The sequence below is a fragment of the Typopeltis vanoorti genome, chromosome 24, assembly GCF_054136105.1.
Source record: "Typopeltis vanoorti isolate ZY-2024b chromosome 24, IOZ_Tvanoo_1.0, whole genome shotgun sequence".
Classification (NCBI taxonomy): Eukaryota; Metazoa; Arthropoda; class Arachnida; order Uropygi; family Thelyphonidae; genus Typopeltis; species Typopeltis vanoorti.
In genome coordinates this window covers 17,189,672-17,204,934 of record NC_143572.1, presented here as the reverse complement: position 1 = coordinate 17,204,934, position 15,263 = coordinate 17,189,672, and the positions used below count along the sequence as shown (strand labels likewise).

The following is a 15,263-nucleotide window of genomic DNA, read 5'->3' as shown; positions in this document are numbered from 1 at the left end:
AGTGGAGCAGATAAGGGATGCCAATTTTTTATATGGTCTGTAACAGGAGGTCAAGTCGTGTTTTTTTTTAAGATTTTGGTAATTTTTTCCGAGGTGCCCTCAGATATAGGGAATGGTGATGGATTTAGAGTAATCCTTGTTGTGAAGGGGAGGAGGGTTGTTGCTTACTGGTTTCAATATTTTTTTGGATTTTTTTTTGGGGGGGGGGTAGCCATTGATGCATATCTGCCTGTATGGGTGGGTTTTCTATAAACTGAGAAAACTAAGGTTCCATCAGGCTGGTAGGTGACTAGTGTATCCAGGAAAGGGAGGCTGTTGTTTTCCTCTTTTTTCCAGGCTAAACTTGAATCTGGGGTGTTGGTTGTTTAAGTGTGTTAAGAAGGAGAGGAATGTATCAGAGCCATGTGGCCAATTAGCAAACACATCATCAATGTAGCGAAGCCATATGGTTGGTTTTTGTGGGGCAGAGTTTTTAAGGCTTTCTCTTGAAAAGTCTCCATAAAGAAGTTGGCCAAGGGTGGGAGAGTGGTGAACCCATGGCTGTCCCCTCTATTTGTTTGTAGAATTTTCCCTGCCAAACGAAATAGCCTGGTTCATTGTGAACTGAAATAGGGCTGAGATATCAGGAGGAAATTTAGCTTGGATTAGCTCTAAAGTTTTATTGAGTGGGACATTTGTGAATAAGGAGGAGATGTCAAAACTGACCATTAGGTGAGTATATTGGAGTGTAATGTTTTCTGTGCTGACTTTGAAGTGGGCTGAGTTTTTTATGTGTGATGGTGTGTTGGCAGTATAGTGTGTGAGCACTTTGGCCAAATGTTTAGCTAATTTGTATGTGGGGGAGTCAATGCCATCCACTATGGAACGTAATGGCACATTTTCTTTCTGTATTTTTGGGAGTCCATATATGTGGGGGGGGGGTATAGAGTTAAATGGTTTTAATTTGTTAGTAACTTCTACAGGCCAAGAAATGACCTTTTTAAGGAGCCTATGGAGTTTATATGAAGTCTCGTGCACCGCAGACATAAAGAATTTTAGAAAATACAGGGTCGACATGTCAAGAAATTTGAGAAATTATTAAAAAAGAACTCGACCTCTGAACCAAAACTTCCAACCAACACTGTAGTCAACCTTTCTTCAGTTACGTTGAAGCTTGCAGCACTCATCACTCTTTCACGTGGCCACAACTTCACCATTGCTCCCAGAAAAATACTGGCCGAGGATATAATGATCTCGACTGAACACGGGATCTGCCACCTTACAAACCACATTGGCAACAATATTAGACTGGATGTAGCTTGTGTTCTCACCAAAGCAAGACCACCAAAAACCAACATATCCAATATTGAATATAAAGCTCTGCAGGATATGAAGAAAAACAAAGCAATAGTAATCACCAAAGTGGTTAAGGGAAATGGCGCTGTAGTACTCAGCCAAAAGGACTACACAGGTAAGCTTAATGCTCTATTATTAGGTCGGTCTACTTACCTCCCTATTGAATACAGTCCCACCAACTCACAAATCAGAAAACTCCATATGCTCCTTAAGAAGGTCACTTCTTGACCTGTAGAAGTTACTAACAAATTAAAACCGTTAACTCTATACCCCCCCCCCCAGATTTATATATGGACTCCCAAAAATACATAAAGAAAATGTGCCATTATGTCCCATAGTGGATGGCATTGATTCCCCCACATACAAATTAGCTAAACGTTTGACCAAAGCGCTCACACACTATACTGGCAACACACCTTCACACATAAAAAACTCAGCCCACTTCAAAGCCAGCATAGAAACCTTACACTCCAACATACTGACATAATGGTCAGTTTTGACATCTCCTCCTTATTCACAAATGTCCCACTCAAGCAAACCTTAGAGCTAATCCAAGCTAAATTGCCACCTGATATTTCAGTTCAAATGAACTCAGGCTATTTCATTTGGCAGGGAAAATTCTACAAACAAATAGAGGGGACAGCCATAGGTTCACCACTCTCCCCACCCTTGGCGAACTTCTTTATGGAGACTTTTGAAGAGAAGGCCTTAAATTCTGCCCCACAAAAACCAACCATATGGCTTCTCTACGTTGATGATGTGTTCGCTATTTGGCCACATGATTCTGATACACTCCTCTCCTTCTTAACACACTTAAAACCAACACCCCAGATTCAAGTTTAGCCTGGAAAAAAGAGGAAAACAACAGCCTCCCTTTCCTAGACACACTAGTCGCCTGCCAGCCTGATGGAACCTTGGTTTTCTCGGTTTATAGAAAGCCCACCCATACAGGCAGATATGCATCAATGGCTACCCCCCCCCCCCCCAAAATAAAAATCCAAAAAATATTGAAACCAGTAAACCACAACCCTCTCCCCCTTCACAACAAGGATTACTCTAAATCCATCACCATTCCCTACATTCGAGGCACCTCGGAAAAAATTACAAAAATCCTAAAAAAACATGACTTCTTGTTACAGACCATATAAAAAATTGTCATCCCTTATCCACTCCACTAAAGACCAATCACTTCCCCCAGACCTACCTGGTATATACCAGGTCCCTTGCGACTGTAAGCTGTCCTACTTTGGCCACACAGGCCGAACAGCGAATATCAGAATTTCAGAACACAAGGACTTACATCCGTTTTTACCAGTATAGTTACTCTAGTCTTGCAGACCATGCTCTGGATACACCCCACAGAATATGGCGGAAGAAAGCCACAATAATACACCATAGCAAATTCAAATTTGAAAGATTTTTCATGGAATCAGCCTCACCCCTAAGAAACATGCCAAACCTCAACAAATTTGGTTGCATGAAACTGCCCCAAATTTGGGAGATGTACATGAGGAGGCCTTCAGCCCAACGGCCAAGAATACCTACATAGCCTGCTAGTGGGCACCATCAGGACTTTTAGGAGAAACAATAGCTTCCTGCTTCGTCCTCATTTACTGTGTGTAGTGCCTGCATGCACGTGTCTTTATTTTAAGTTCCTTTGAAGATGGCAATATGACGTTGCCGAAAGATTGGAAATATACCGGGTCATCCAAAAGTCACAAAAAAAATAAAAATTCAATAATTCGAAAAGTATAGACAGTAGCATGATGTGGTTTTCACAGAAATGCACAGAAAGACATGAGATTTTTTTTTAATAACAAAAAATTTTATTGCCAAAATAGTTACATTTGTCACCGATAGGTGACACTGTAGCGGTCCCAGAGCTGCTACTTGTCACTATTTAAACCGTGAGGTACGTAAATTTCAGATGTAGTGAATACTGAAGTTAAACTTTCAGCATTTAACGTTTATTACTGAAGTTAAACGTTCTGCCAAGGTGAGGCATGTTATCGTTACGAGATAAAGCGCTTTTAGTTAAGTTGTATTATCAGAACTCCGAATGTGCAAGAGAGACAAGCGCTCCATAGTGTAACATTCATGCAGGATGGAGCATCTCCGCACATCACAGGTCCTGTCCAGCACCTGCTGCGATCAACATTTGGCAATGACATGTCCTCAGTCGCTCTTTCCTGTGCAAATGGCCACCAAGATCTCCAGACCTTACACCTTGTGACTTTTGGTTATGGGGCTACTTGAAGTTACAGGTGTACAGAGGTCGGCCGAAGTCATTGGCCATGTTGTAAGAAGCTATTCGCCATCATGTGACAGGAATTACAGCTGAAACCCTCTTCGATGCTGTGCAGGGTGTCGTGCCACATCTGACGTCCATTCTCATGAATGACAGCTGTCACATTGAACATTTGTAATCCTAGCCATTGCAAACTGTGCTGCACCACTGCACAAACTACTGACACAACTTAAGTGCCACCTGTTGGTGGCAAATGTAACTATTCTGGTTATAAAATTTTTCATTATTAAAAAAAAATCCCATGTCTTTCTGTGCATTTCTGTGAAAACCGCATCGTTCTACTGTCTATACTTTTCGAATTATTGAATTTTTACTTTTTCTGTTACTTTTGGATCATCCGATATATTAAAGTTTAATTTAATTTATATTCTAGTGTATGTTGTGAATTCCTTAAGTCTATTAATAATCATCCATGATCAACTTATAAGCCTTTCTATGAGAAATATAATGCAATAATAAGAATTATTTCTGTAATTCCTAATCAGTTTTTTTTTTTTTTTAGATAATATTGTGGAAGGAAAACGTCGACGGACACCTGTTCAGTCGCCTGTTACTAGTCCATTAAGTAGGAACCCTGAAAGTAAAACTAAAAAGTATCGCAGACCAGATCCAAACCTTGAGAGTACAGCAACGGGAAGTGATACATCTAAAGAGACTGAAGTTCTTGCAGTTCCTTTAAGTAAAACTCCTGGATCAGCTCATGTAAAAAGACGACTAGATCAGAAAAGTAACTCATCTGATAATGGAATTGCAACTGAAAGAGAGCCTTCAAGAAAGAATCATAAAAGAAAAGAAGCTGGTTTAAAAATTCAGAAGAAACATAGTCCATCAAAGGCAGATGAAGATTTGGCTTCAAATTTCAAGCAAAGGACACCAAAAACAAAACATTCTGCTTCTACAGGTTACACATTTATTTAATTATTTATTATTATTATTTGTTTATTTATTTATTTATTTTCATTTTTTTCTGTCACCAAGGTCACTAAGGGTTAGTGACTCATCAAATTATAGTAATATTTTTGTGTATGGTGTGTATTGTAATTTGTTTCTTTGTATAATTATGTTTTTTATAAGTTGCTCCCACCCACAAAAGGTTATTTGTAATTATAATCCTCAATTATATTGAGGATTCCCTCAATATCGAGAAATTGCCAAAGGTTTCTTCATTTATTTGGGGCAGGAGACTGCAACACTCAAGATTATCCCTCTGAGGTAATCCCTTGTAAATGGTTAATAGTTTAAGGATTATTGGCACAAGGAGGGCAAAGGTCATACTATGCCAAACTATAGGTTGAAAATTCCACATGTTCCACATGTGTGTTAGGTAACACATGTGAATGATTCATCATTCCTTTCATCAACTCAGGTTATGCAGCATATTATCTTTCAAGGGGAAACAGTTTCTGGCATAGTGTCAGTAGCATGACTTGTCATCTGTCATGCTGAGCCAAAACCTAATCAAAAAAGTGTAAAGATTTTTGAGTTCTCTGTTTTTTTGGATAATTTTATTTTTAATTTTAATTTTGTAAAATTTGGACCCTTACCAACAAGATGCCACATAAAGATTTATCACAAGCCAAAAAAATTGCTTTACTTGAACAAATCAATCATTTATCCAGTACCAGTCATCTTCATCTGGCAGAGAGAACTGGAGTACTGAAATCTACAATTGCATGCTTGATACAACAGCAAGATAAGCTGCAAGAAGAATTGACATACTATAGGAAACAGGGAATATCCCAAAAAAGAAGTGCGAAGGTAAGTATCTGACATTGAAGATGCCCTAAATCAGAGGTTCTCCATTATTACCGGACAAGGAATGTGCATCAGTGGTCCAATGTTAAAAAAAGAAGTCAGAACAGCCTAGCTAAGAAACTGGGTTATGATGATTTTAAATAAGATTTATATTGAAGACCTTTAAGGACAACAGGTCATTGTCTCTGTTGATATTGATTCAGTGAAATGTTAGCTTGTCTTTTTAGCTATTAACACGAAACTTCAAATAATTGGGGCATCCCCGCTTAGTTGGACCAAAATGTTCTAGTCCCAATGTTCCCAATTAACCAGAATGTACTGTATCTGAGAGAAACACATGAACTAAGAAAATCTCATTGACTATGTAATTGTTGATAGTAATATCTTCACACTGATTCAGAATACAAGAATATACAATTTGAAATTAGAAGCGGTCACCATTTTCTTTTGAGCAGGATAAAATTAAATATCATATCGAAAAAAAAATGTGTATAAAAGTTTTATAAATAATTAAAGTTTGAACAGCTTTAAGAGGTAAGCTATAGAATCAGATACACAAATGTTATTCAAGAAAAAATGAAAGAGTATGTAAACAAAAACCAAACCTTGGAGATTCAGTATTGGACTTGAAGGAAACAATGATTGATTCAGCCAGAGAGGCATGTGCTGAGGTTGTCTGCAAGGATGGAAAAATCAGAACTACATGGTGGACTCAGAAAACTAAAGAGGTCAATTAAGTTAGCATGTGCTCTCAGAGAATGCAGAACAAATATAGAAAAGTGAAGCACTATGTAAAACTAACAAAACAAAAGTCATGGGAAGATTTTGGTAAGAACATAGAAAATAAATATCTGGAAGGTGGCAGAATATTGTGGAGGCTGTTGAAAAAGCTTAGAAATGGAGAACGACTGTTGTAAAAGGAATCAGAGATGATAAAGGTGACATGAAAACTGAAGCTTTTTGAGATGTCTTCAGTAATTACTTTGAGAGATTACAAAGCTGGTATGGTAGGAAACCAATTGAATACATTTATATGGAATAAGAGAGAAATTAGTCTAAACACTGAACTAGCTATATAGAAGACATTTTTCAAACCAGTTTTAACTTAATGGATCTGAGAGCTAGGTTAGAAATAAAACAGTTCATCAAAAACTAGAGATCAATAGAGAGTTCTGATAAAAGTTAGGGGAGTGAACAGATGGCATCAATGCTAGAATCATATTAGAAAGGAACTTGACATTGCTGGCATTGAGAAATGTGTTAGCAATACTTTTTTGTCATGGTGGCAAGAAAAACACCCAGAGGACAAGCAAAGGTTTAAGTGGATTGAAGAAGTGCCTTAGAAGTGTAAGCAAACATTGTCTGCATGCATTCAGATAAAGTATTAAACAAGAATATCATTTCTTGGTATTTAATTTGTAACCAAGTGTGTGTGGGGTGGGGAATCCTTTCTGTTGCTACTTATCAAAATTCTTAAGTGAGAAATTAGTATCACAGAACCAGTCTGCAACACATTTAACTTTTCCTTCAAAAATTTAAATCAATATTTTTGACAAAAAAGTGCATATAATATTTCTATAAAAATGAAACACAGGCTTAGGTTATTCAAAAAGTTGTCCATGTAATTTATAACCTACCCATCATGAAAAATAAGAAAACAGTTTGTTACATGTCAGCTTCTAATGCCCTGATCAGAAACACATTTTTCAAGTGTTACTCTGGTAAGAGCCACCACTGCTACTATTCAAAGAAAACTAAATTTCTAAAGAATTTTTTCTTTCAATATTTGAAAGCCGTACAAAAATAGAAGTATTATAGCTAGATGATAGTTTGCTATAGTGAAATTATTTTGCCATAATATTATGTCTGTAGGTCTTTAGTTAGGAGTTTTCAGTAGTTTGAAAATTCCCAGTTTATAAATAATCCTGCTGTTATTTACTTTGCTAGATTGTGCATGAATGGGTCCAATTATAGAGTATGTAGAGGGCATTGTCAAGGGAATGCTCAGACTGAAGTCTGGACACTCCATTCTAAGCATAGCCTAACCATGTTCCAGACTAAGCATGGTCTAACCATCGCTCCAACTTTCAAGAAATTTGTTAATAGATTCCTTCTCTTTCCTTAACCACTTGATTTCACCTGGTTGTAGATCTTTTGACTTTGACTTCTTGTGTGACAGTTATGTCAAGACGTTTCTCTACTCAATTGAATTCTCCTACTCTGTAAGTTCCTACCATTACCACCCATGCAAGTTACTTAACAAATATTAGTAACACTGTGGTTAAATTTTTAAAAAATGAAAACATTTAAAAAAATTTGTGAATATTCCAATCTACAGTGAGCATCAGTTTATTCTGGCACATGCACATCAATAACTGTCCAGAAGATGTGATATCATCTTACTTTCAAAATATGACTTCCCTCATGTACAGCTCCTAGTGCTTTATAAATCCTAAATCCACCTGACCTTAGAATTCTGTTATCATGTTTGAGGTGGTGCACCATAACTCTCACTAAGAATGTGTAATGCCATCTGGTGGAGGGAATCTGCATAATAAATGATCTTCTCATCCATCACAAACTCCTTCTTTTCACCTTCTCATATATACTCTGTGCTGCATTGTCTTTTTTTATAGGTATTTTCATGGATGTTTCTCCATTAAACAGGCCAACACAATTATTCCTGCATTTTCTCTAAGAGTTCAGCTCCAAAACGGAATCAACTTGTTATCTACAACAACTACTACCTCTCTCATTCCACTTACCTCTATTCTTTGGAAGTGCTCTTACCCATACTCTTATTTCCCATTGAATGCAACCTGCAGCTCTTAAAGAAACCTGAACAGATTTATCTTGCTCTCTAAACATTAATTGTCTGCACATAGTAGTATTGTGTTAGAGGGGTGGTGATCTCTCGTGTGTGTGTGGGGGGGGGGGGGTTGACATAAAAAAGGTCAGGCAACTAACGATAACCCAAAAGAATTCTATCGCCATGATGCATATAAAAGAATAACTCTACTGAATGCAGGTGATGGATGCAGAAGAGATTGTTTAGCTAATGAGTGTCCATTTTTCTAAAAGCTATCAACCTGATGTATACAACTACTACCTTCACTGGATGAAGAAACTCAAGTATATGAGGAGGAGGTACCATAGTTGTTACACAGATACTGAATACGAATTTGATAGTAGGAACTGATAGTATATCAGTATGGATGCTAAAAGAGTGTTCAACTGAACTGGCCATTCCTTTCACCAGAGAGTTTCTGAGACTCAAATTACCAATTTGAGTCTCAGAACAGGAAAGATTCTATAGGAGCAGAAAGAATGTATGGTAATCCCACTGCACAAGGATGATATAAAGATGATATATCCAACTCTCGAGCTTTTGGTATCTCTGGAGTAGCGTGGTGGTGAAGATTTTGTAAAAGTTGGTTAGGTCTCGCATACAGAAATGGGTTAACAGAGAATATATTTTGCAGTGAACATCATGGGTTTAGTAAGGGAAGGTGATGTTTGAGCAACTTGCTCATATTCTATATAAAATTACCATTGAGTTAGATAAGGGAAATGGATAATACCATGATATGTTTGGACTTTGCTAAGGCTTTTGACAGAATGTGGAAGACTGTTGCATAAATTGGAGCATATGGAATTGTATTATAAAATATTAGCATAGATAAGAGGATAGCTGACTGAGAGATATCAAAAAGTGGTACACAAGGAATGTGAGTCTGAAGGTTTAGAATAATCAGTGGTGTGCCACAAGAATCAGTCTTTGTGCCATTGTTATTCAATCTTTCTACTAATGACATTTGATGGGAAACAGCTATTTGCCGATGGTTGACAAATGTGGGAATTATTATTATTTCATGACACCTCCAGAGAGTCCAAGGACTCATTGCGGAAGGGCTATCTTCTCTACTTCACTAAATACATCTCACTTTTCACTACTACTTAATTCCCCTACTATAACACTACTGTCATCAACACCATCTACTGCCCATCATCACCATGTTGGTGATGATGGGCAGGAGGTGGCAGGTTTTTTCTGGGAGAAAAAACCTGCTACCTCCATATGAGATGTGGCTGATATGCAGTACTTGCATAATGATTTGAATAAACTGGAATTGTAAGCATGTAAAAATAGCTGTCAGCTCAATGTTAGCAAATGTAAAGTCATGCACTTTGGTGTAATGAGATATCCAATGCCATATTATATTGGTGGGATTGTGCTAGAAGAAACTGATCATGCTAGGTATCTTGGAGTTTTAGTAGATAGGAAGTTGAAGTTCAAGGGCCATATAGCAGAGATTGCAAATACAAGTCAGAGGATAATTGGAATGCTGAAATGAACCTTGACATGTAAAAATAAGGAAATTATTTTACCTCTTTAAAAGACCTTGATAAGACCTCACTCGGACTATTGTGTATAGGTCTGGTCTCATGGTTTCTGTGGTGATTCTGATACAGTGGAGAGGGTACAAAGGAGAACGTTATCCAGGATTGTAGAATACAGATTATAAAGACAAATAATAATAATAAAATTGAGAATCTGTGGATTGCAGCCACTAGCCAACTGAAGAAAGAGGTGTGATATGATGGAGGCTTACAAAATTCTGAAAAGATCATACAGGATATCAGCAGATGGAATTGTTTATTTTATGGAGAATGGGGAAATGATGAGAAAGCATCCTTGGAAATTGAGAACGAATGCTGTCAAGAAAGAGGTGAGAGCTCGATTTTTCATGCATAGAATAGTGCATGATTGGAATGGATTGTCATTGGAGATGATGCGTGCAGGTAATATAAACAAATTCAAGAATAGCTATGACAGCTGGTGCAGGGTAATATCTGGGCTCCCTTGATGGTTCCTTGACTCTCTGGAGATCTCTCTTAATAATAATAATTCTAACCAAATGTAATGTTTCAGGACAGTCTACTGCAACTGAAACAACCATCATTAACCTGGTAAAACCTGACTTTATCTTTTGAGCTCATCATCAGATGAAATTCAGGTTCTGCAAAACGTTTTACCAAAATCTAAATTTAAACTTTTCATAAGTCTCAATCATATTCCCATACATGATTTCATAATGAAAGCCAAAGTGAAGTTATAAAATTGCTAAATCTATGATCAACTTCTTGTGAAGTTCAGAAAGAAAAAAGAAGCTAAACATGTTCACAGAATTAATGAAACTGTAAAGACAAAAATAATATTAAACTCTAATCTATCTCATTCTATGTATAATGCAGACCATTAAGTGTCATAAAAACAATATCTGTGTGTGTGTGCAAACATAAATACTCTAACTTTTAATAAGGCTTTATTTCCACTTCTGTTTTCAACAAGAAACTAAGGAAAAGAACACTAAAAGGCAGCTATGAGAAGCTCAAATGTTTGCTCTACTAATTTTGCTATAATATCAGTTTGGCTGAAAACCTGTATAACTATATTAATAATCTCTTGAAAATTTTAATTTTGCTTGAAATATTAAAGAAGAAATTTAATTTTTAAATAATAAATAAGTTTGAGGATAGCCTTTTTTTTTTTTTTTTTTGTGTGATTAGCTTTGAAGGATAGAAATCTATTTAAGGGCTTTGCTTTCCTCCTGAGTAGTGCTGACAGAAAAATTTCAAAAAAAGACGAAGAAAAACCGCTTCGAATAGAAAGCTCTTCTGATTTCAGCGGCATAGAAGGTAATTATTATTACTTGTAGATAGAATTATAATTTACAGTTATTGCTTCGTAATTAACAAAATTTTTAAACATGAAACTTATCAGTTATAGGAGCTAATAAATAGAAAACATTTTTTTTATAAACAGATTTTGTTAATAAATCTGTATTTATTACAAAATAAATACAGATTTATTTTTTCTGTGATAAAGAGGTATAGAGGACACCATTAGTTACTTTATGCATTCAAAATGGAGATATGCTGGATTCATTGCAAAATGTGACAACATAAGATGGCTTAAATCATTAATAAAATGGAGATCTATGCAGGGTAGTAAGCATGGAAGAGATAGCAGGTTAAAATTGTTAGGATTGTTAGAATACAATGGATGAAAAAAGCTGATAGCTGAATGAAATGGTGAAAATTAGGGAGACCTTCAGCAGTGGACTGATTCAGGTTGGAAAAGAAGAAGAAAGTATACGTATACCATAAATTATGAATTTTCACACAATTAACATCAAGTAAAGCCCACCCATGGTGGGCTGTCTTATGTTTCTGTATTAATGCAATCTGTTCATTTGTTGTGTATTCCCAATGGAAAAATCTATCGTTTATACTCTTGGAGGGCCTTTTGACATTTTTCTTGAAATGTTGGCGGTTGCAGTTATTGAGGAACACTTCATGAGAAAGGTTCTTCCAGTGAGTATAGGCAAATGAAAAAAGAAGATAATGAGAAGCAGGTTTGTTTGTTTTCAGTTAGACTTTGAAAGGATGTTGCACAGCTACCACTCATGTTAAACAAGCCCAACAGAAAGAGGAATGATGAATGCAGTTCAGTGGAGCAGCATTCAGGGAAGTGAGTGTAAGGGGAAAAAAAATAAACCGCTAAAACAGATCCTTGAAGAGTTGGTGAAGAAGGCTCATCTGTCAGCCAAATCGCTCTCCTTTAGATGGCATCAAGAATTTTTAGGTATATCACATGTGAATACTAATTCTTAGAACAATGTTTATCCCAAATATTTGAACACCATTCTAAGAATTTTCAGATTTGGGATTCTTAGACTTGATAGATGGTTTAATGGATTCTGTGAAATAGTGATTGAAAGTAAAACACATTGGACACAGTACTTAACTTTATTGAAAATTATACAATAAATCTTTTATATCAAAACTAACGATACTTGATCATTGTGGAATGAACATGCAGTTCAAAGAAAGACAGGATACAAGGCAAATCAACAGTCATTAACCTATAATCCAAGTTCCAGACTCTACAAAGATCACATCAAATAGACAATTAATCATCTCTAATATACACATCTAAACTTTCAAGATAGAGAAATAAATCATTCCAATTTACATTCGGACAACTAACTGTGTCTACTTGTTGTTAACTAAGGCTTATAAGTTTGCAGCTCTTCCAGAAAAGTCATGGTATTCAGCTCATGCTGTGAATACAGTTATGCAGTTGTTGGTGGCTGCTTAAATCTACAAACGCTCTAGGCTGTGGTGGCCAGACAAGGCAACCAACCTTCTTTGTGTTATCAGTAGTTTAGATCTGTTTAGTTATATTTGGGCTCAGTTTCACTTGAACTGACCATACTGATTCAGTTGGCACTGAGCACTCAGTCACTTATCTTAGTATCATGTACAAACATTTTTACATATGAAATATTATGAACTCATTCTGTGTACTTATCTTTCAGCATACCAGATCAAAATTATGTAACTAAGGAAATTATGTAACTATCTATCCTTATAGACTACAAAATATGCACGTTCTAATTGAAGGGTGTTTCAAGGCATTTATGATATTTGAAAATTCAAAAACTGTGCAAGTGCATTTAAAGTGATATCTTTTTCTATGTAGTTGTAAGCACTAGATTAAAAAGTAGCATACTATAGGACCTATTTGTATATATAAATCTAGATATACAGATCTATATATAGGATTCTAACAGCACAATTTTTAATCTAGTGCTCTTGTGACTACACAGAGAAAGATGCTACTCTCTATGCATTCACATTGTTGCTTTTGAATTTTCAATTATTCATTCATTCATACTGATGATGGTTTGAGATACACAAACCAAAATAATCATATCTAATTTTTACCTTCAATTAAATTTTTTCATTATTATTATTATATGAAATCTCCAGGGTGTCCAAAGACTCTTCCAGGGAGGGCACCTTCTCTACAACTCTGTCTCCACCACTCAAATCCACCAACTACAACAAACCACAACTACACCTATGCCATCTACCACTAGTATTTTCACAGACAATTACAAACATCCATGCCCATGACAGGATCCGAACCCACAGCCTTTTAACTGGAGAGTGGATGCGCTAACCATTCGGCCTACCAGGCTCTATGAATACATGTTCTTATTCTCATGTTGGTGACTGTTTGATTAGCTGGCAAATTTCCAAGCAATGATAAAGATAGTTGCCTCTTTCTATTAATTTTTAGATGACTGAGTTCAGAGCAACTGGACAACAGTCTGAGAACGGACTTTTATTTCACTTTATATGAAATGGTTGGCTATGGGCAGGCACATCCAAATGTAGGGCACTGTAAAATGTAAGGATTTGTTATGATATATAAGTTTTTTTTAAGACATTTAAAGAAAGGAATACTAAAACTAATTGTAATTTACTTATTATGTTCATTTTCTACAGAATTGCAAATCCTTTATTTGTAATCTTGCTTTGAATTTAAATTTTACTCATGTGAGTTGAGTTAAACATTTTTACTGAGTTTTTAGCAGAACCACTCTAAAGGTGAGAAGAATATTATTATTATTAAGAGAAATCTCCAAGGAGTCAGGAACTTATCGAAGGGGACCATAATATTTGCACCAGCTGTCATACCTGATCTTGAATTCATTTGCACTACTTGTGCACAAAACATCCAACAGTAATCCATTCCAATCATGCACCACTCTATGAAAGAAAAATCTACCCCCCCCCCCATCCCTTCTTGACAGCATTCATTTTCAACTTCCTAGAATGATCTCACATCCTTTTCCCACTCTCCATAAAACTAAAAATTCTACTATCTACTAAAATTTTGTATAACCCTTTCAGAAGTTTGTAAGTGTCAATCATATCACACCTCACTCTCTCCTGTTTGCTAGTGTCTGCAGTCTACAAATTCTCAATCTATCTTTAATCAGTATTCCACTATCTTAATATATTTTTGATGCCCTCCTTTGCATTCTCTCCAATGTATCAGAAATACCACGAAAACCGGGAGACCAAATCTGTGCACAGTAGTCCAAGTGAAGTCTTATCAAGGCCTTGTAAAGAGGGAAAACTGACTTCCTTATCTTTGTATGTCAAGGTTTGTTTCAGCATTGTAATTATTCTCTGAGTTGTGTTTATAATTTTTGCTATATGACCCTTGAACTTCAACTTCCTGTCTACTGAAACTCCAAGATCCCTTGCCTGATCAGTTTCTTCTAGCATAATTCCACCAATATAATATGATATTGGGTATCTTATCACACCAAAGCACATGACCTTACATTTATTAGCATTAAACTGATAGCCATTTTCACATGCTCACAATTCCAGCCTATTCAAATCATTCTGATCGGCAACATCATCAGCAAATTGCTGTATGTCGCATGTCAAATCCTTCCCAATGTCATTGTTGTACAGATTGAACAACAATGGACCAAGCACTGATCCTTGAGGCACCTTGAATTTTGCAGGATCCCCAATCCCTCATATATGACTTTTTGACATCTGTCAATCAGCATCCTGTTATTCATGCTAATAGTTGATAATCCAATCCCATATTCTCTAATTAATGCAACAATCTTCCATGCTGTATTCTTTCAAAAGTCTTAGCAAAATCCAAAAGTTTCACAGTGTATCCATTCTAGCTGAATGATAACATTATTATAGAATGTGAACAAGTTGCTAAAAAAATACCTTCCCTTAGTAAATCTGTGCTGTTCATTGCGAAATATAGATACTCTGTCAACCCATTTCTAAATGTGAGCCCCTAATCAACTTTCCCGAAATCTTCACCGCCACTCCTGAGATACTGATTGGTCGATAGTTGGATACATTTTGGTCTTTGCACCACCTTCTATAATGGGATTGCCATACATTCTTTCGATTTCTGTGGAATCTTCTCTGTCTAAGAGTCAAATTATATAGTCTGGCTAAAGGA

General features: G+C 36.2%; 1 protein-coding gene across 4 annotated transcripts in view; it reads left to right on the top strand.

The window, feature by feature from the left end:
* LOC150092959 (uncharacterized) overlaps positions 1 to 15,263 on the top strand; it is a 538,308-nt gene that overhangs the window by 440,936 nt on the left and 82,109 nt on the right. For all 4 annotated transcript variants that reach the window (XM_090413661.1, XM_090413660.1, XM_090413659.1 and 1 more), the window contains 2 exons: positions 4,146 to 4,544; positions 10,970 to 11,098. In XM_090413661.1, the coding sequence (XP_090269787.1) occupies positions 4,146 to 4,544; positions 10,970 to 11,098 (528 nt within the window). The remainder of the gene's footprint in view (positions 1 to 4,145; positions 4,545 to 10,969; positions 11,099 to 15,263) is intronic.